General features: G+C 39.7%; 1 protein-coding gene across 5 annotated transcripts in view; it reads right to left on the bottom strand.

The window, feature by feature from the left end:
* Nucleotides 1-309: 309 nt before the first annotated feature.
* Nucleotides 310-21,153, bottom strand: part of LOC122813901 (zinc finger protein 436-like) — a 770,947-nt gene continuing 750,103 nt past the window's right edge. For 3 of the 5 annotated variants that reach the window (XM_044086447.1, XM_044086449.1, XM_044086448.1), the window contains exon 6: nucleotides 310-1,660. In XM_044086447.1, coding sequence (XP_043942382.1) covers nucleotides 399-1,660 — 1,262 coding nt within the window. In that variant the 3' untranslated portion in view covers nucleotides 310-398. The remainder of the gene's footprint in view (nucleotides 1,661-21,153) is intronic. The other 2 variants (XM_044086446.1, XM_044086445.1) reach the window with 1 other exon arrangement.

Raw genomic sequence — 21,153 nt, 5'->3', positions numbered from 1 at the left:
CTTCTACTTTACTAATCTTCTTTTCCAAATTCCATTTTTGTGATATTCATTTTCTTATTGTGAAATTGTCCTCATCTGGATGCCTTTGCCTGTATTTCTCTTTGAATATCTTTGTGACTGCCTTCACTACAGTAGCTAACTTGGCTTTCTCCTTTGCATAAATATCGCACCATATCAAATATGTTTCTTTCTCATGTCCATATTTCTTTTTTATACTTTTCAAGAATGTCTAGGTTGTGTTGTTTACATTTTTGCACTTCCTCAGGATGCTTCTTTTTCCAAGCAGATCAAAGTTTCTTGATCTATATACTGTTTTTCAAAAGTCTGTTGTATTAATGAATGCAAATTTTTATTTGAAGCTTCTGACAGTTTTTCCTGTGAAAATATTTTTCTTTCCTCTAATTTACCTCCCCTGTGTGAGTCCTTTCATGTATTACTAAAGTCCACCTTTGCCTGAAACACTTATTGCACTCAGGACATTTATATTGTCTCCCCCCCGTGTGAGTCCTTTCATGTATTACTAAAGTCCCCCTTTGTCTGAAACACTTATTGCACTCAGGGCATTTATATGGTGTCTCCCCTGTGTGAGTCCTTTCATGTATTACTAAAGTCCCCCTTTGTCTGAAACACCTATTGCATTCAGGACATTTATATGGTCTCTCCCCTGTGTGAGTCATTTCATGCGTTACTAGATGCCCCCTTTGTCTGAAACACTTATTGCATTCAGGACATTTAAATGATTTCTCTTCTTTGTGAACTAACAGGTGACGTCTAAGGCTACTAGTTGTTGTGAAACCCTTGCTGCATTCAGGACATGTATATGGTTTCTTTTCTTTGTGAACTAACAGATGACGTCTAAGGTTACTAGTTGTTGTGAAACCCTTGCTGCATTCAGAACATGTATATGGTGTCTCCCCTGTGTGAGTCCTTTCATGGCTTATTAGAGCTCTTCTTTCTATGAAACACTTATTGCATTCAGGGCATTTATACGGTCTCTCCCCCATGTGAGTCCTTTCATGTATTACTAGATTCCACCTTTGTCTGAAACACTTATTGCATTCGGGACATTTATATGGTGTCTCCCCAGTGTGTGTCCTTTCATGTCTTACTAAAGCCCCCCTTTGTCTGAAACACTTATTGCATTCAGGGCATTTATATGGTCTCTCCCCCGTGTGAGTCCTTTCATGTATTACTAGAGCCCCCCGTTGTCTGAAGCACTTATTGCATTCAGAACATTTATATGGTGTCTCCCCTGTGTGGGTCATTTCATGGCTTATTAGAGCTCTTCTTTCTATAAAACACTTACTGCATTCAGGGCATTTATATGGTCTCTCCCTCACGTGAGTCCGTTCATGTATTACTAGGTTATGTCTTAGTCCAAAACACTTATTATATTCAGGACAGTTATATGGTTTCTTTTCTTTGTGAGCTCTCCTGCGTACTAATGGACATTGCTGTACTACAGAACTTTGGTCACATTCAGCGTTCATGTTGCAGGTGTTTCCTGGATGAAGCTGTGCTATAGGTATAACAGGATGCTTGTCGGAGCCCTTCAGAGTTTGAACAGAGTGCTGCAGGTTCTCTGTAGGATAATGTAATACAGATACTCCAAGTGATGGCTGATGACTCCAGTAAATGTTCCAGTCTCTGCTCCCATTGCCTACAAACAGATTAATCATTATTACTGTACCACAATGATGAAATCAGGTTTCATTTTACTCACAACAGCACACATGCAGCTTTATCCATTTTAACTATTAGGAATTTATTTTCCATTTTTAAAGTTAACATTTTCTGTTGCTATCAACATGATAAAAAGAGCAAAAACAATTCAGACTCTTCATTTATGAGAAGTTAGTCTTCTACAAACAACTTTAAGAGATGCAAGTAAATGTTTTGGTGCTTTGTCTGTTCTTACATATACAGACAGCTAGGGATACACACAGATACTAGGGGAAGCATCCGAGGCCAAGAGCAATAAAATGGAAATGAACCATCAGCTACAAAGACACATTCATGTCAGAGCGAGAGTAAGTTGGGGGATTCAAGAGGTCAGCTGAACTAGAGAAGGCCAACCACATACAATCATTTTTTTCTGATTTAAGTTCCATTTCAGGTTATTGTTGGAAATGAAACTGCATTAAATAAAGCTGTGAAGTATCATACAGGTATTTACATCTATGGCACATCTGAAAAAAAAACAAGAATATACAGACATCTATTCTGAAAACAAACATGCAAACACAAAGCAAGTAAAAAATGAAAAAATAACACACAAAGCTTTATATAACAGAGACAAGGGACTTCATGTACAGAACAAAATTTACAAAAATAAACAGTTTTGAATATAAAACATACCATCAATCATAACTACAGGCATACATCTCTACTTTTCCTCACTAATATTTGTTAAAGTCATACTGTAACTTTGACTCCCATGCTTCATCTTTTAATGCAAATGTATTTGTAGTATGACATTTAAATGCATCATTCTGCACTTCCCTGGGTGGTTTAAATTGATCCTTTTGGATTATCACTGGTTGCCAAAGTTCAATAACAAAAACATAATCAAGCTGGCAAAATGTGCGACACATGATCAAATAAGAATAGAAGTGCAGAGCACACTGAAATTGAGTACAGCAATGTAACAACTGGTTACAAGTTTATACTGCTATATTACATTCAGCAACACATGAAGTTGCCATGTCTTTGATGCAAAAGGATTTTTGAGGGTGGAAATGAGTAACATACCTTATGAGGTTTGATACTTCAGAGGCATATCCAGAGAATGTACCATTGCATAACTACCTTAACATCACAGTGGATATTTGTGTGTAGTCACTGTTGTAGTCATGACAGCAGGAAACTCTGCCCCAGGCCAAGGTCTGATATGCAGACAGAATTTTAGAGATGAGCACCCTTCCACCTTGGCCAGGCTGATGTCACCTTATGTACCAAACACACATCTCCTAAGGAGAACAACCAGGAAGAAAGCAAAAGAAAAAAATGAAATGAAGGATCAGGTTTAGGATGAAAGGACATGAGCATTCACTCCATCCTTAATTTCCTAAGAAGACAGAGGGGTCCAGAACTGCAGCAGTAACCAGTCTCAAACATCTCCAGTTATGGTCAGTTTGTTCCACAATTGTACTATGTTCTTCATGTGAATCACTGCAGCAGTCATAACTTCAAAGAAGTTTGTCAAAGATTATGCTATAATTATTTAGGACAGAGGGGCAGCATGCTTTCAGTAAGGCAGGAGCAAAAAAAGCACTAGCCATAAAGATAATGTCTATCTGTAGTGCTTAAAAATGTGTGTACTGAGGACCATGTGGGCCCCCCTAAAATTTCTTGCACACCAACACCTTTCAGGTAGGCTCTAGTGGTTGCTGTGGCTCTGTTGTGCATGTCCTGACTTTCATTGAACAGAATGCTTAAATACTTTGTGAGGACTGGTAATGCTGAAAATAGCCTGTTTTAAACAGTCTGCTTGGACATGGGATCTTTTTTTTTTTCAGTAAAAGCTACAAACAACTTATTTGTCTTTCTAATGTCCTTAATGCGGTCTATATAAAATCTCAGGTGCTTGTGTATGCCCATTAAGTGCAGAAGTATTTCGGCCTTGTTCTAAGCTATATGGAGAAAAGGCTGGTAGCCTGAGAGCTTAGTTTAGGCTCATTTCCATAATGACTTGGGACAGAAAGGAGGGGTCTAGCATGCAGAGTCATCCTGTTTTTTGTGAAATTCCATTAAAGGCTCCTTTTACATTAAAGCCTGGAGCTATCTGACTCTTTGTGAATGGGACCACAATTAAAAATGCAGTTATGCAAAACAAAAACTTTGCAGTTGCACTTAATATCAGTTAAAATGTCAACAGAGTCAGTTTTTCCAGCATAAAGTTTTAAGTCACAGGTTGGAGCCAATTTTTCTGTGGTGCAGAATGCCCTTAAAAAACTGCATGACAGATGGCCTGATGTGAGGGAAGTTCCAACAGCAGATAAGCAGAAATGGCTGACAGGTGTACCCTCACTGAAGTATACTCTAAATCAGATGAAAAAAGTTTGGGGGGTACAGAAGCACCACAGCTACATCCCCTTTTTATGGTACAGGTTCCTCCTTTGGCACCACAGGATAATTCTGTCGCATTTTCTTATTTATGATTTTCTGAGACTAGGCCTCCTAGCTTTCATCATGATTTTTTGCACCTCACTGGAGTACATTTATTTGAAGGTAAATATAGACATAGGTTCCATGCTGTTATATTCAGGGTGGAAAGAATATACACACTCGTGCGCGCACACTGCATCAGAAGATTGGCATCGTGTGGCAACAGAAAGGTCTTTCCCTTCCCACTACAGGAGGTATACGGACCCCATGCTACCTAACCAGAAAGGGCAATTGCTATAATTTCTGGTCTCTTCTGCTTCATCTTTTGAATGACCCTGGGGAGCAAGAGAATATGAGGGAAAGTATACTGATACAGGCTGCTCAAATCCAGGGAGCAGGTGTTCACTGCCCAAGTCTGACTATACTGATACAGGCCTCTCAAATTCAGGGAGCAGGTGTTCACTGCCCAAGTCTGACTATACTGATACAGGCCTCTCAAATTCAGGGAGCAGGTGTTCACTGCCCAAGTCTGACTATACTGATACAGGCCTCTCAAATTCAGGGAGCAGGTGTTCACTGCCCAAGTCTGACTATACTGATACAGGCCTCTCAAATTCAGGGAGCAGGTGTTCACTGCCCAAGTCTGACTATGCTGATACAGGCCTCTCAAATTCAGGGAGCAGGTGTTCACTGCCCAAGTCTGACTATACTGATACAGGCCTCTCAAATTCAGGGAGCAGGTGTTCACTGCCCAAGTCTGACTATACTGATACAGGCCTCTCAAATTCAGGGAGCAGGTGTTCACTGCCCAAGTCTGACTATACTGATACAGGCCTCTCAAATTCAGGGAGCAGGTGTTCACTGCCCAAGTTTGACTATACTGATACAGGCCTCTCAAATTCAGGGAGCAGGTGTTCACTGCCCAAGTCTGACTATACTGATACAGGCCTCTCAAATTCAGGGAGCAGGTGTTCACTGCCCAAGTCTGACTATACTGATACAGGCCTCTCAAATTCAGGAAGCAGGTGTTCACTGCCCCCAAGTCTGACTATACTGATACAGGCCTCTCAAATTCAAGGAGCAGGTGTTCACTGCCCAAGTCTGACTATACTGATACAGGCCTCTCAACTTCAGGGAGCAGGTGTTCACTGCCCAAATCTGACTATACTGATACAGGCCTCTCAAATTCAGGGAGCAGGTGTTCACTGCCCAAGTCTGACTATGCTGATACAGGCCTCTCAAATTCAGGGAGCAGGTGTTCACTGCCCAAGTCTGACTATACTGATACAGGCCTCTCAAATTCAGGGAGCAGGTGTTCACTGCCCAAGTCTGACTATACTGATACAGGCCTCTCAAATTCAGGGAGCAGGTGTTCACTGCCCAAGTCTGACTATACTGATACAGGCCTCTCAAATTCAGGGAGCAGGTGTTCACTGCCCAAGTCTGACTATACTGATACAGGCCTCTCAAATTCAGGGAGCAGGTGTTCACTGCCCAAGTCTGACTATACTGATACAGGCCTCTCAAATTCAGGGAGCAGGTGTTCACTGCCCAAGTCTGACTATACTGATACAGGCCTCTCAAATTCAGGGAGCAGGTGTTCACTGCCCAAGTCTGACTATACTGATACAGGCCTCTCAAATTCAGGAGCAGGTGTTCACTGCCCAAGTCTGACTATACTGATACAGGCCTCTCAAATTCAGGGAGCAGGTGTTCACTGCCCAAGTCTGACTATACTGATACAGGCCTCTCAAATTCAGGGAGCAGGTGTTCACTGCCCAAGTCTGACTATACTGATACAGGCCTCTCAAATTCAGGGAGGAGGTGTTCACTGCCCAAGTTTAACTATAAGGTACTCTGAAACACACTTTTTTTTTCAGTTGTTTACTGAAAAAAGTAAACAGATCTTCTTAGGAATGCTCACTTGGTAATAGTTTTTAGGAATGTACCTCTGTGTGGCAACCACTTGTGTGTCATTGAGTTTTCCTATGAAGGTATGTATGCAGCTGTCAGGAAGGTCTATAACCACCTTCAAAGTCCCTGGCACAAAGAAGGCCTTCAGCATTCTCACAGCATAAATGAATACTAACATTTCTTTTATATTTATGTGCATGCTTCTTTTCTTATGAGTTCCATGTGCCCTGCACATTTAGGTCTAAGGTAAGAATACCCCAGGCGTTGTCTGATGTTTCCATGGTTTGGATCTGGTTGTGACCTGGTCATTTAAAGGGCGTCCATTTTTTTTTCATACCAGCAAACTAATTCTCTATTCACACAAAACAACACAAGAGTTTATTTTTTTAAGGGTTCTGACAACTGATTTCAGGAATTTCTTAGAAGCCATTGCAATTCCATCCATCCATCCTCAGCCCTTTTTCTCATTTTGCACATGGGGTTGGGGTGTCACTTCCACAGTGAAATCATCTTGAGCCATGGTTTACAACACCAGGAAGCTAGCCCTGCCACGGTTGTTCATTTGTACCACTCACTTGTGCACAAACTCTCACCTACCGCCAGTTTAGAGTGTTCAAACCACCTACTGCATGTCATTGGAATGTGGGAGGAAATCAGAGCACCCTGAGGAAACCCATGTGACCACAGGGAGAACATGCACTCTCTGCACAGAAGGTACACCAGCGGAGAATCAAACCAGAGAACCTCTTGCTGTGAGGTGGCAATGCTAACTGCTGGACCACAGTGGCCATCTCAATTGCAATTTCCTCATGTGAAATATGGCTAGAGGCACCACATGTATAGTTGAAGTCATATGACCTAGAATCACAAGAGCTCATCTAGCAATCTACTTTATTAAGGATGTCACATTTCTGAAAAAGGAAATTACAGCCTCCATTTTCTAGGTTGGGAAAAGGGTCCTGCAAGGAGTCATGTCCTGTAGTGTCCCCAGAAATAGTCTTCTGAACTGGACTCAGAATGGACTTTAGGTGACAGAGTGAAACATATGCTTTAAACTCTGCTTTTATGCATTTTGTAATATACCCTGCTTTGCAGCTTTTACTGGCACATTGTTTTAATGGTTACTATCACCTTGAATGTAAACATCAAGAGATTAAGGAATACATTAAAACTAGTGTAGAAATCTGCCACCTTACAAATCAGACAACTATGTTCATGTACAATGCTTTTCCACTACTGATGGGGAAAACAGAAGGGAAATTAAATCAGGGATACAGACCTGCAAGTAAGGGGTTAATGTGGCTTTCTGAAAATGTTTTTTTTTTCCTTTTTTAACAAGTCCCCACATGGATAGGTCCCATGTTTGCACACCAGTTTCAGGGAGCATAACTGCATGCAACTACTTAAAAATAAAAAACTCTGAGAAAATTCATAAAGTTTAGCCTTTTTTTTCTGATTATGTGAAAGGAAAATTGGATAATGTTTTTTTCTACATATGAGAAAACCTTGAAGTATGGAATACAAGGAGGAGGGATCACATAGCCTAGACAGAATAATGCTAAAAGAACAATGAACTTTTCTTCCATGGGTCAGATACTTAATTCTTAATGATAAATACTTAGGGTCTTATTTCTCTTTTACCATCCATGTTTAAATATTATTATTATTATTATTATTAAAATGATTAATGTGCCATCTTGCTGACATTGCAAATAAATGTTTTGGTGCTTTGTCTATTCTTACATATACAGACAAGCTAGGGGTACACACAGATGTGTCAGAGGCCCAGCACAATAAAATGGAAATGAACCCTCAGCTACAGAGACACATTCATGTCAGAGCAAGAGTAAGTTGGGGGATTTAAGAGGTCAGCTGAACTAGAGAAGGCCATGTAAGTAATACTGACAATGTCTGCATCCCAGTTTTGGGCACATTCTTAGTGTGCCTACTATCTCTGGTTACAGGACACTGGTGCATTACAAGTGCAACCAAAGACTTGTTTTCACTGTGGCTCTTATGAACAATTAATACAAACAAGTCAAAAGAGAAAATGTACTGACTGCTGTTCGTTTGATTATACTATTCATAACTGTGAACCATTCTATAAAAATGCAGGAAAACTGAGCATTTTTGGTTTTACTATCATCAAATTAAATTGTCATAACAGCAACAGCCTTGACCTGTTAGTACTACAGCTCCATTATGTACTGCATAAATATATGAGGTTAAGACTGATATGCATAATGTTCTGACTGAAGAGAGTAACATAGGTGAACAAATCTCACATAGTACTAATGTTACAGATAGTAAAGGTGATAAAAGTGGCCACAGAGACATAACTTATATTTAGAAATGAGCTTTCCTGAAACACCATTCATGCTTCTAATACTATTCATAAAAGGATTAAGAAAAAAAAAAGAAAATTAAAGGGTAACCATTTTCTAAAAAGGGGGGAGGGATAACCTAACTAAATGTTTCCATAATGTTAACAGTATTATTAATGAAAAAGGTGTTTAGACATACAAAAAAGTTTCAAGACTATTTATTCGGATATTTGCTGTCTTTTGAGTGTTTATCTGCTGATTGCTAGCCAACACCACAAGGACAGGTAATGTGAGGTCATACAATTGTTTGGCCCTTTGGCCAGGATTAATGCTGTGCAACTGCCATACTGTATAAAAAAAGTTTAATATTGCTACATTTGCTTATTTCTAGTATGTGCAGACTTCTTCCATGTGATTTCAAAGGCCCTTTTGGCTTCATCCTTTTTATTACTGTACAAGCACCTACTACCAATATCAGTAACAAACACTTGTAACACTACAGTAGCCACCCCAACTGAAACAACATAAACATACAAGTTCAAAATAAGTTCTACAGTGGAATTCAATAAACCCTGTGTAAGCTTCATGTGAAGCCTACATGGAGTTTACATGCTTGCGAGGTAAGCAGCAGCAGTGATTATATATTTATGCCATGCATCATGCTTAAATGTAAACGAGTGTGGTTTCATTGCAGAAACAGTGTTACTGGCCAGGATATCGTGTAATCCAACACAGATAACACACTTGTTTACCTTCGAGTAAACTAGCTTAGCGGGATTGTGCAGAACGCTACAATGATTACCATTGTATATCATATAGAAATGTATATGGCCCAAACACAGTACAGGATACTGTATACAGTACAGAGTACGATGGAATCCCATTCCAGGCATTCTGTATGGCTATATGGGCTGCCATGTAAAATAAACAGGAAATGTGTGTATTTAACACAGACACACAGATAAATTGTGAGAATGAACACGGGGAAAGAGGACAGGTGAAACACTGCAATGTACAGCAGATGAGTACATGTAAATGGAAAACAGTTGATACTGTCTGTATTATACTAATATTACAGTCGGAGTCAATGATTACCCACAATATGTAGTCCTCCAGACAGCTGTTTGGACACAGGCTATGTATGCTAGTCTTGACACATGTGACTTAAATAATTGACTGGAAAGGGCAAAACAGACATTCCTGATGTCCTGATCTGATTACTGGACCCAAGATATAGGTCACTTCACAATTATAACATATTTAGATGCCACGTATGTGATCCAGTGGTCTACCCACTTGGTGGTATAGATGTTTCTGTCCCTTACTGACAGTGTTGAGTGAATACCTCAGTGTGGATTTGTGTGAAATGCCTAGGCCTGGTCAAGTTCCACAGGAAGAAAGTGTTGTCATCATGAATTCCCTTGATGATCTCTTTGAAGATATCTAACAGATGAAACAGACATGAATGTAGCATTATTTATTTATTTATTTATTTTATTTATTTGCAATTTGATTACCGGGGAAGTCCACTGGGCTGAATTGACCCATTTTCAGTGGAGGCCCGAGGAGAAAAGCTCCAAGATGCATTATACAATTTAGATACAAATGATAGTTAATATTAAAGATCTTATGTAGAATAGTTACTCATAAATGCATTCAATATCATGCATAGTTAAATTCATTAAGCTTGAAGGTAGGGCTCACACAGTTTCATTTGAGGAAAACAGATATGGGTTAGTTGTGGAAACAGTTTACATACAAACATTTTAAGAAAATGTAAATACACTTTACATACACACATCAACAGTAGAATGCTATTTACATGGTTGGGCTGTGTGAGGGTAGCTGTAGGAGGTGACAGCTTAGAGAGAAGCTATAGAAATTGTTGAGAGCTTAGATAGGCTCATAGGAAGATAACTATGAGAGTTGTAGATCTTGGGAACTAGAGCAAGTACCCCCTTGGATTAGGTTGGGTGAAGGCAGGTACACTTCCATTTAGTGGACAGGTTTTTGAATAGTTGGGTTTTGAAATTTTCTGAGTTTGGTATAGTTCTTAGTGTGGAAGGAAGGGAATTCCATTTTTTGCCTAGTGAGATAGATAGGAGAAGTTGGCCAGCAGGACATTTAGGTTTATGGATAGCAATTAAGTTCTGATTTTCAGATCTGAGAGCTCTGTTGGGTGTATAAGGGGGAAAGATGTTAGTTAGGGCAGGACATTTTGTCGGGTGAAATATGAGTCTATGTGCAGTAGTGAGTTGGAGATAGTCTAGGGAGTTTGGGAGTTCAAGCCAATTCAGGGATTGTAGGGTTAGATGGTGATGGGTGGCATTAACACTCACATGTCTGTTGCTCACAGTAGCGATATTACTAGTGTCCATTTAGAAAAGGTCCATGAAGACATGTTGGTCTACCTCACAGATGAGAGTCAGAATGTGTCTGTACATGCATGCATCAGGTGCTGTCCCCCCCTACTCAGACGAATGCATGCTGATGTACACCCTTCTACAGGAACATAGTCCATTTGAAGGGTTTGTTGAAGTGGGCATCCAACAGTGTCAGGTAAGTTTATATTCTGAGTCACACCATACGTGATCTGAGATGTTGTCACATCCCATTGATTCTGTGTGATAGGCATGGATGAAGGTATACGAGACAGTGTATACTGCCTATCTTGATCTGGCCTAGGGTTTGGACATAATCCCCCACTCAGCTATCACTGAGAAACTCTCCCAGCTGAGATTATCCCTTTTCTCACTAGGTGGTGAACCAACTGGCTCACAGACAGAACACATATTGTGAAAGTTGGTGAATCAAACTCTACCAGTAGTGCTGTCACAATTGGCATACCCCCAGCATCTGTGCTGGGCCCTTTACTGTTTGGAATCTATTTCTCAACAGTCCAAGCTAAAGTACACAGCCTTTGGCTTAGCAAGTTTGTTGATTTTAACATATTAGGTGCAATCATGGAGTCCACCAATGATGTTAACATACTACAGGAGGGGCTAACAGACACGTGATTGCTGCCAAAGCCACACAGTCTACAAATAAATGCAAATGGTGTCATTATTTTGGCCTTCTGAAAAGTGGAACTCCCCACTAATTGCAGCACTGACAAAACTCCCCCTATGCTGAAACCCAGTGGTGCAAGACCATAGAACACACAGATATCCATCTGAACTTTGACCACCAAGTGTCCACAGTGGTACGGAAAGGCAAGGCCATGCACCTCATAAGTCAGACCATGTATCCAGATCTGAGGATGACATAGTACTGTACTTGAACCTCATCAGAACACTAATTAATACAGTATAATGTTCCCTTTTGTATATACCTCATCAGACACCTGCTGCAGATGGAGAGACCACAGAGGTTTCTCAACAAGAAAATACAGAGCCTACAAACCATGATGTATGTAGATACACTGTAATCTGTATCCTACAGGATAAAGTGACTCATGCCTGGCTTACTGGCTAGTGTCTGACCCTGCTCTGATGGGAATACTGCATATCCACAAATCAACTACAGCTGAAAACATCAGCAGAGTCTGGTGAGAGGAAGATTTTAATAGCAGTGTCCCACATGCTGGTGCAAAATACTCTCTCTCTAATGTCAAGCAAGTGCACAACCACACACATACCCAGTTGGCTACAGTTAGGACAGAACCCCTGCTCCCCTACGCAAGTACACTGACTACAGAACTTTGCATTTAAGTCAAGCAAAGAAAGAAATGAAGGTCCTATCTAACAAAATGTCACATATTTACAATGCAGTCATCTGTAACCTCCCCCATGCAATACAACACTGTTCTCACAATAATTTTCACAAATATATCAACTGCACTACATAAATTACTTGGGGGAGTGTCAGACATTTTATAGGTGAGGACATCAGCAGAGAATGGTGGGAAGAAAATGTCAATAGCAGTTACCACATGCTGGTGTAAAATGTTCTCTAATGTCATGCAAGTGTGAAAATGGTAATAGCAGTGTACCACATGCTGGTGTAAAATGTTCTCTAATGTCACGCAAGTGTGAAAATGGTAATAGCAGTGTACCACATGCTGGTGTAAAATGTTCCCTAATGTCATGCAAGTGTGAAAATGGTAATAGCAGTGTACCACATGCTGGTGTAAAATGGTCTCTAATGTCATGCAAGTGTGAAAATGGTAATAGCAGTTACCACATGCTGGTGTAAAATGTTCTCTAATATCATGCAAGTGTGAACCTGGTAATAGCAGTTACCACATGCTGGTGTAAAATGGTCTCTAATGTCATGCAAGTGTGAAAATGGTAATAGCAGTGTACCACATGCTGGTGTAAAATGTTCTCTATGTCATGCAAGTGTGAAAATTGTAATAGCAGTGTACCACATGCTGGTGTAAAATGCTCTCTAATGTCATGCAAGTGTGAAAATGGTAATAGCAGTTACCACATGCTGGTGTAAAATGGTCTCTAATGTCATGCAAGTGTGAAAATGGTAATAGCAGTTACCACATGCTGGTGTAAAATGTTCTCTAATATCATGCAAGTGTGAACCTGGTAATAGCAGTTACCACATGCTGGTGTAAAATGTTCTCTAATGTCAAGCAATTACACACTCACCCACTCACACTCACACACTGACACACTGACGCACACTCACACACTGACTCACACACACCAGTTTGGCTGCAGTGAGAACAGAACCCCTACCTAACTACACAGACTGCAGAACTCAGTACTTTATGCAAGCACTATGGCACAAGTCGACTTTTTTGAGGCTGCAAGACAACTTATAGTAGATGACATCAGCACTGGATGTTGGAGAGAAAATGTTGGGAGGCTTGCATGAAATGGATAGCTAACCATGTTCAACTGTCAAGATATTTAAGTTCTGCATGTTACCAGATTGATGTGTGTACAACATGTAGTATTTGGTGATTATGTTCCAATGTGCAGTATACCTTCAGAGACAGCTTTACAAACTATATGCAAACAGGTGTCTACATTACTACAAATATCAGAAAATCTGAATGTGTACTTTCATTTTAAAGATGTGCGTGGTATACAACACAGCACTTGTTAGTAACTTATGTTGTGTAGTTGATATATTTATTTATTTTATTTATGTATTCTATTTGACATTTGTTAACCAGTTTAGTCCATCTGAGCCAGTGGCCCATTTTCAGTGGAGACCCAAGGAGTAAAGCTCCAGCAACACAAACATAAGATACAAACCCCCCCAAAACAGTGCAGCAATACAATATAAGCAAAAATTACATATGCAGTAAACAGGTGAAGCAAATAACTGTAATAAACATAAAACAAAATTAAGTAAATACATACATTTACTGTATGTAATTACCTCCCTTTGTCAGATAGGTAAAAAATTAACCTTATTAGTGTCTATTATTAATAAACTTGAACCCCTCTGAAAGATAGGAAAGGAAGTAACCTTATTAGTGTTTATTATACATACACTAGAAAGCTTATTCGACTGCCCTTTACTACTCCTGTCCTGAAACGCCTTAATTAACTTTCTAAACTAGTTACTTTTCCTGTGTTAGAACTCATTATTATTATTACCTCTCTCTCCTATACATCTTTTCTATACGCTTACCCCTTTTATGTCTTTTAATAAGTAATTATAGAACACAGTCTCACTGTATAACTGATGGTCTCCCAGCCTCTCTCAGCTGTAACCCGCTCCGTTCGCCCTGCGGGCTCACTCCGCTCCCCTACCTGACCCCCAATTCCCACCCACCCTCAGTAGTCTTAACCTTATACTTCTCTTACCACACCCCCTCCCTCATCTTACCAATCATACTCACCAATCTATTTACTAAAGTATACACACCCATCCCAGTTATCTATTACTTCTATAAGCCACTCCTTATTGTAACTTACCACACCCCTTCTTCCTTCAGCCACTAACAATTTGTTCTCTCCTCTCTTTACTCTTCTCATTCATTACCTCCTTGCTTTCTACATCTTTACTCAACTCCTAAAACTTTTTATACATAATATCTAAAGATGCCTTTAACAGTAAAAACAAACATTACCAAATCCATACTCATAACCATACTATCAACTGCCCTGACCTATGCCTATATCCTCACCTCCTTTGAAGAACCATACTACTACCACTTTAACTACTCTCCTAAACAGACAGCAATACACACTTCTATACTACCTATTAGTCAAATTAACATCAACTCAACTCCTAGCTATCTTCTACCTAAATACCATAGACTCTCCCACATTAAATACAATATACCCACAGTAAAGAAAGTGAAATATCTTACCAACTTTATTAATAACTCTGCATTAAGACTCATTAAACCCTCCTTAAAAGATGGCGACATCCACCCTAACCCTGGCCCTACCAATCCACCTACCTCAATAACCCAGCCCATACTCCCCAACTCTTTCCTAATAGGACATCTGAATATCTGCAGCCTTAATAACAAAGTAACCCATCTCCATGCCCTTTTAGATACCCATAGCTTTGACATCCTCTGTCTGACAGAAACATGGTTAAAACCTGAGACCAAAGACAATGAAATCATTGCCCAATGGTATAATGTACTGAGACAAGACCGCATAAAAAGTAAGGGTGGGGGAGTAGCAGTCTTATTCAAAGACGGACTCCAGATCTCCACTTTACCATTCTACCAACCTCAAGATAGTAAGGCAGAAGTACTTATCACCAGATTTCAAATCAACCAAAACAAATCCCTGTATATCATCTGCATCTACCTACCACCCGGTAATAATATCAGTACTATAGAGTATATTCTAAGCTGGGTGTCCTCAACTTACCTCGAAGAAACTATTATACTTGGTGATTTTAATACGGATTGGAAAACTGTCAATGCTGATAATCCTACCTCCATATCAACCTTCATGGCTTTAGTCAAACTATCACCTCTACAACCAGAATCAATAAACCAAAGAAAAAGAGAGCACCCTAGACTGGATACTTATAAATAGACAAAAACAAACTTACAATGTAGGAACTCTACCTGACGATGTTAGTGATCATACTTTAACCTACATCCTTAGGCATAAAAATGATATCTCAATTCCCCCCATATACAGAATCGTACATACCAACTTCAACCCAGTATCATTCCAAAATGAACTAAGTGCCTGTAACTGGAACCATTTAAAAACTCTACTACTTGAAGAGGCTGTCAATTATCTAAACTCCAAATTCCTATCTATCCTCGACAGGAATGCTCACAAAAGGTCCATCAGAATGAAGGCCAAACCAGTCCCCTGGCTTTCCAAAGAAACCAGACAAAAAAATCTTACTTAGGAATAAATCCTGGGCTAAGTGGAGAGCTAACAAAAATATTTCTGATCAACAAATTTTTAAGCAACTAAGAAATAGTACAAAAAAGGCAATACTCATGGATAAAAAGAACTACTACTGTAAACTACAGCAAAATCACCAAAACAACCCCAGAAGTTCTGGTCTAGTGTCAAACTCCTTTCCCCAGGGCACTCTCTTACACCTACCCCATTTCAGGCAGACCCAGATACCCCCCATCAAACTGCCAATGCCTTCAACTCCTTCTTTACAGAAACCATACAAGCACTAGCTAGTCAACTTACTCCAGACAACTCAAGCCTTCCCACCTCCATACCCAGCACTCTACCAGCATTCTATATACAACCAATCTCTACCACTCTCGTCTACAAACTCATTCAAAAACTTAAGCCTTGTACTGCTTCTGCCAACCAGCTACCTTCTGAATACCTCCAAAAAGCAGCCAAAGTAATTTCCTATCCCATATCCATCCTCATAAACAGAACCATTAAGGAAGGAATCGTTCCAGACATCTGGAAAATCTCCCATATTATCCCCCTTCACAAAGGTGGTAACTCAAATTATTACTCTAACTACTGGCCAATAGCTCTTTTATCACCCTTAGCAAAATACATGGAAAAATGCGTTCACCAACTTTTAAACCATTTAACTCAAAATAACACAACAGCTAAGTGCCAGCATGGTTTTAGGCCATCACATAGCACCACTACCGCCCTGTTATCCTTTACAGACATTATAAATAGAAATCGCAATAACAACAACCTCTCATCTGCACTCTTTACTGACCTCTCAAAAGCTTTTGACATGGTAAACCATACCCTTCTTATCAACATTCTTAAATCCTTTTCCCTTGACTCTCTGGCTATTAAATGGTTCATGTCCTACCTAACCAACAGGCAACAAGCAGTTCTCTGGGAAAATAATATATCATCCCTTCTACCAGTCACCCACAGAGTCCCTCAAGGCTCTATTCTAGGCCCACTTCTTTTTTCTCTTTTTATCAACGACCTCCATGTAGCAATCCCACAAGCCACTTGCATTCAATATGCAGATGATTCAACATTAATATGCTCGGCAAGCTCCCCATCTGAACTACATTCTCTGACTCAGAATGTATTCAACAAAGTTGAAACATGGTTCACAAAACGTTGCCTCCTTCTCAATGCTAAAGAAACCAAGCTCCTTCTCTTTACACTCACCAGTAAGTCCTCCCCTATAGATTTCTCTGTCATTTCTAATAATTGCACAACCATATACCCTGACTCTACCACCAAGTTGTTAGGAATTACTATTGACAATAACCTTACATTCGATATCCACATAAATAATACCATAAAAACTGTCAACAGAAAAATAGGCTCCTTATATCGAATCAAAACTTTCCTAACTCCAATAGCCAGAACCAAGATTGCACACTCCCATTTAATTTCAACTCTTCTGTATGCCTGTCCCATATACACTAACCTCAAAAAAAATAACCTTGTCAAACTAGCTCATGCCTACAACAGCATCGCCAGATTTGCCACTGGCAATCCCTTTAGAACTCACCACTGTTTAAATCTAATGCAACTAGGCTGGCTTGAACTTCAAAACCATCTGAATATCTCCCAACTAACCATTGCCCACAAGATATTTTATCAACCTAACAGCACTCTTATACTATCTAATCTCATAATCCCCTATAAAAATCTAAACTCCCTACGCTCTTCTACCAAACTTCTAGCTAGCATAACCAAGACTAACAACACGGCTGGTGATTCCCTGTTTTCTAACACAGTGGGAAAAAACTGGAACCTACTCCCCAACGAACTAACGTCACTTTCTTCCTCGCCTCTCTTTAAACAAAACCTCAAAAGACACCTTAAAACACACTGGTTATGCCCCTGCAGTAACCCTGACTAACCTTCTGGTTTTGCTAATATTATTTCCACCTCCTACTATATATTCCAAACTCTAATGCATACTTTTTGAAGCAGAACAGGAACTGGTGAACACAATGGAACATACTGGTAGAATCTATCCTGTTGATTATCACAAAACATTCTTATTTTCATAATTTTATCATACCCTTTTGTCACTTTTATTTGTGTAAATAATTTAACACATACTTTTGTCACTTTTATATTAGTGTAAATACCATCTTTTATCTCCATTTTGTATTCACTGCTTCTTGTATTTTATATTGAACTACTTTCATTTACTATGTATCAACTATGATTTGCATCGTTTGTATTGTATTTCAAATTTATAATCAAATTGTTTACTACTGGAGCTTTTCTCCCCGGGCCTCTACTGAAAATGGAAATATATCCACTTAGACTAGCTCGGTTAACAAATGTAAAATAAAAATAAAATAAAAATAAATAAATACAACTAGTACATTTAAGTATTTACAATAATGACATATCTTTCACAAGTAGCATAATGTAGTACTGTCTAGTGAGCAGATTAGTCATGAATTAGTAGATGCAGACAGATAGTAAAAAGAAAAAGAAAGGAAATGCAGATTATGGAGGATTTAGGCAAAGACAGGCTTTTGAGTTTAGAAAGTAGTGCCTGACTACAGTTTTAAAGCAGCTGGAACTAGTGATGCTATAAATGCGAGGTGGTAGCCTATTCTACACGCAAGGGACACAGATCATTTATACAGGGGTTTACCATAAGTTTTGTTGGGTTTATAGAAGTCTAGAAGGTGCTGGTCAAAAATACTAAGAGATCAGGTTGGGGTATAAGGGGATACTAAGGTAGACAGTGATAGGCAGGCTAGTGGTTTGTGGAGTAGCGACTGTGTGAGCCGCAGCTGGGCAAGTAGTAAGAGCTGGGGGAATACTAGCATTGAAGCTGTTTTAGTGCAAGGCAATGATGGGAGTTATAAGGTTGGTTACTGGCGAATCTGGCTATGTTATTGTAAGCTTGTTCTAGTTTGGAGAGAAGGTTTGACTTCAGGTGAGTTAGGATAGGGGAGGCATAGATGAGACATGGAAGGAGATAGGTTTGGGCAAGGGTGGGTTTGGAGTTAGGAGCAAGAAATTTCTTATTCCTGTAGAGAAGACCAAGTTTCATGTTAGTTGTTTTGATACCATGCTGGATATGGATGACGAATTTGAGTTGGTCACTGATTATTGCACCCAGTAACTTAGCTTTGATGAGACTGTTATCTAGTGAAGAAATTTTAAAGGTGGATTTAAGGTGGTGGAGAGTTTTGGGGAGAAATAGTAGGAGCTTAGTTTTTTGGGGTTGGGTATAAGTTGATGCTCTGTGAGCTATTTTTCCATAGATGGGGAGGAGGAGGAGTTTTGGGGGATAGAAAGAAGTTTAGAGATGTTGTCAGCACAAGAGAAAAGAGAAAAAAGTAATTGGTGTACTGTATGAGGGTGGAGGAGGAGTAAAGATGATTGGAGAAGATGTTGAATAGGAGGGGCCAAGGATTGAGCCTTGAGGGACACCAGTTTGAATAGGTAGAAAAGGGGAGCAAGAAGACTGCCATCTGACAGATTGGAGCCAATCTGACAGTCAGCTTGAGAACCAGTGAATAGTAGAGGGGGAGATTAAGGTCAGCAAGATTACTAAGTAGCTTGGAATGGGAGACTGTAATGAAAGTTTTGGAGAGGTTGAGAAAGAGGTAAGACATGAGGAGATTTTTTCTCCTGGCTTCAGTAACAGTGTGAGTAAAGGATAGGAGGGCAGTGGAGGTGCTGTGGTGTGGCCTAAAGCCATGCTGAGTTGGAGTCAGAAGATTTTCATTAATAAGGGGAGTTAAAAGCTGATTGTGATTACAGTTTTTCAAGGATTTTGGATAGAGGGGATAGGATGGCAATGGATCTATAGATAAAGGGTTCAGTAGAGTTACCTACTTTATGAAGTGAAATGGTGTACTAGAAAGATTTCCAGATATCAAGGACAGTAGACTCTTGGACAGATCTATGTATTAGGACAGAAACAGGACAGGCTATGGAATGAGCAAAGAGTTTAAGAAAGAGGTTATCGGTAGAAGGAGAACAAGGTTTCAGTTTTAGTAGAAGTGACTTGATGTAGGCTGTAGAGATGGGGTTGAGAGAAAGGGGTTGCACTGCATGTATAATGAGTGGTGTGAGGGTGGGATAATTTTGGGGTTGGGTATAAGTTGATGCTCTGTGAGCTATTTTTCCATAGATGGGGAGGAGGAGGAGTTTTGGGGGATAGAAAGAAGTTTAGAGATGTTGTCAGCACAAGAGAAAAGAGAAAAAATTGGTGTACTGTATGAGGGTGGAGGAGGAGTAAAGATGATTGGAGAAGATGTTGAATAGGAGGGGCCAAGGATTGAGCCTTGAGGGACACCAGTTTGAATAGGTAGAAAAGGGGGAGCAAGAAGACTGCCATCTGACAGATTGGAGCCAATCTGACAGTCAGCTTGAGAACCAGTGAATAGTAGAGGGGGAGATTAAGGTCAGCAAGATTACTAAGTAGCTTGGAATGGGAGACTGTAATGAAAGTTTTGGAGAGGTTGAGAAAGAGGTAAGACATGAGGAGATTTTTTCTCCTGGCTTCAGTAACAGTGTGAGTAAAGGATAGGAGGGCAGTGGAGGTGCTGTGGTGTGGCCTAAAGCCATGCTGAGTTGGAGTCAGAAGATTTTCATTAATAAGGGAGTTAAAAGCTGATTGTGATTACAGTTTTTCAAGGATTTTGGATAGAGGGGATAGGATGGCAATGGATCTATAGATAAAGGGTTCAGTAGAGTTACCTACTTTATGAAGTGAAATGGTGTACTAGAAAGATTTCCAGATATCAAGGACAGTAGACTCTTGGACAGATCTATGTATTAGGACAGAAACAGGACAGGCTATGGAATGAGCAAAGAGTTTAAGAAAGAGGTTATCGGTAGAAGGAGAACAAGGTTTCAGTTTTAGTAGAAGTGACTTGATGTAGGCTGTAGAGATGGGGTTGAGAGAAAGGGGTTGCACTGCATGTATAATGAGTGGTGTGAGGGTGGGATAATTTTTTGAATAAATTCGATGAAGTGGGTATTAAGTAAGGTGGCAGTTTCTAAGGGAGAATTATTAGGGTAGTAGTTGGGGGTGGTAGGTTGACCTGGATTTAAGATTTTATTGATGGTATGCCAGAATTTGTTTGGGTTATACTTCTGGGACAACTGGGGATTATAAAAGTAAATTTTATTGTCTTTGTTAATTGACAACTTTGCTACATTTCTTAGTTCTTTATATTTTTGTAGGAATGTTGCCAATTTAGTTTTAGCCATTTTTTCCAATTTTTGTCTCTTTCATGAGAGATGGGGTGGTTTTGGTGAGCTATGGTGAGTAGCTAGGTTTGATTCTCACATTTCTAAGAGGAGCTGAAGAATCAAGTATATCAAGAAAAATGCGATTAAGCATAGAATGGCTTAATTAAGAGGGAGGTACTTAAGGAAGCCCCAGTTTATGGAAGTGAGACTGTTATTGAAAGTTTCAGGATTGAAAGATGCATGCTTGCGATACTCTCTAAAATGGTGGAAGAGCA

Source organism: Protopterus annectens, chromosome 10.part0 (genome assembly GCF_019279795.1).
Source record: "Protopterus annectens isolate FY-2018-M chromosome 10.part0, PAN1.0, whole genome shotgun sequence".
Classification (NCBI taxonomy): domain Eukaryota; kingdom Metazoa; phylum Chordata; order Ceratodontiformes; family Protopteridae; genus Protopterus; species Protopterus annectens.
Note: the sequence above shows the minus strand (reverse complement) of the source record. Positions and strands in the feature narration are given on the sequence as shown.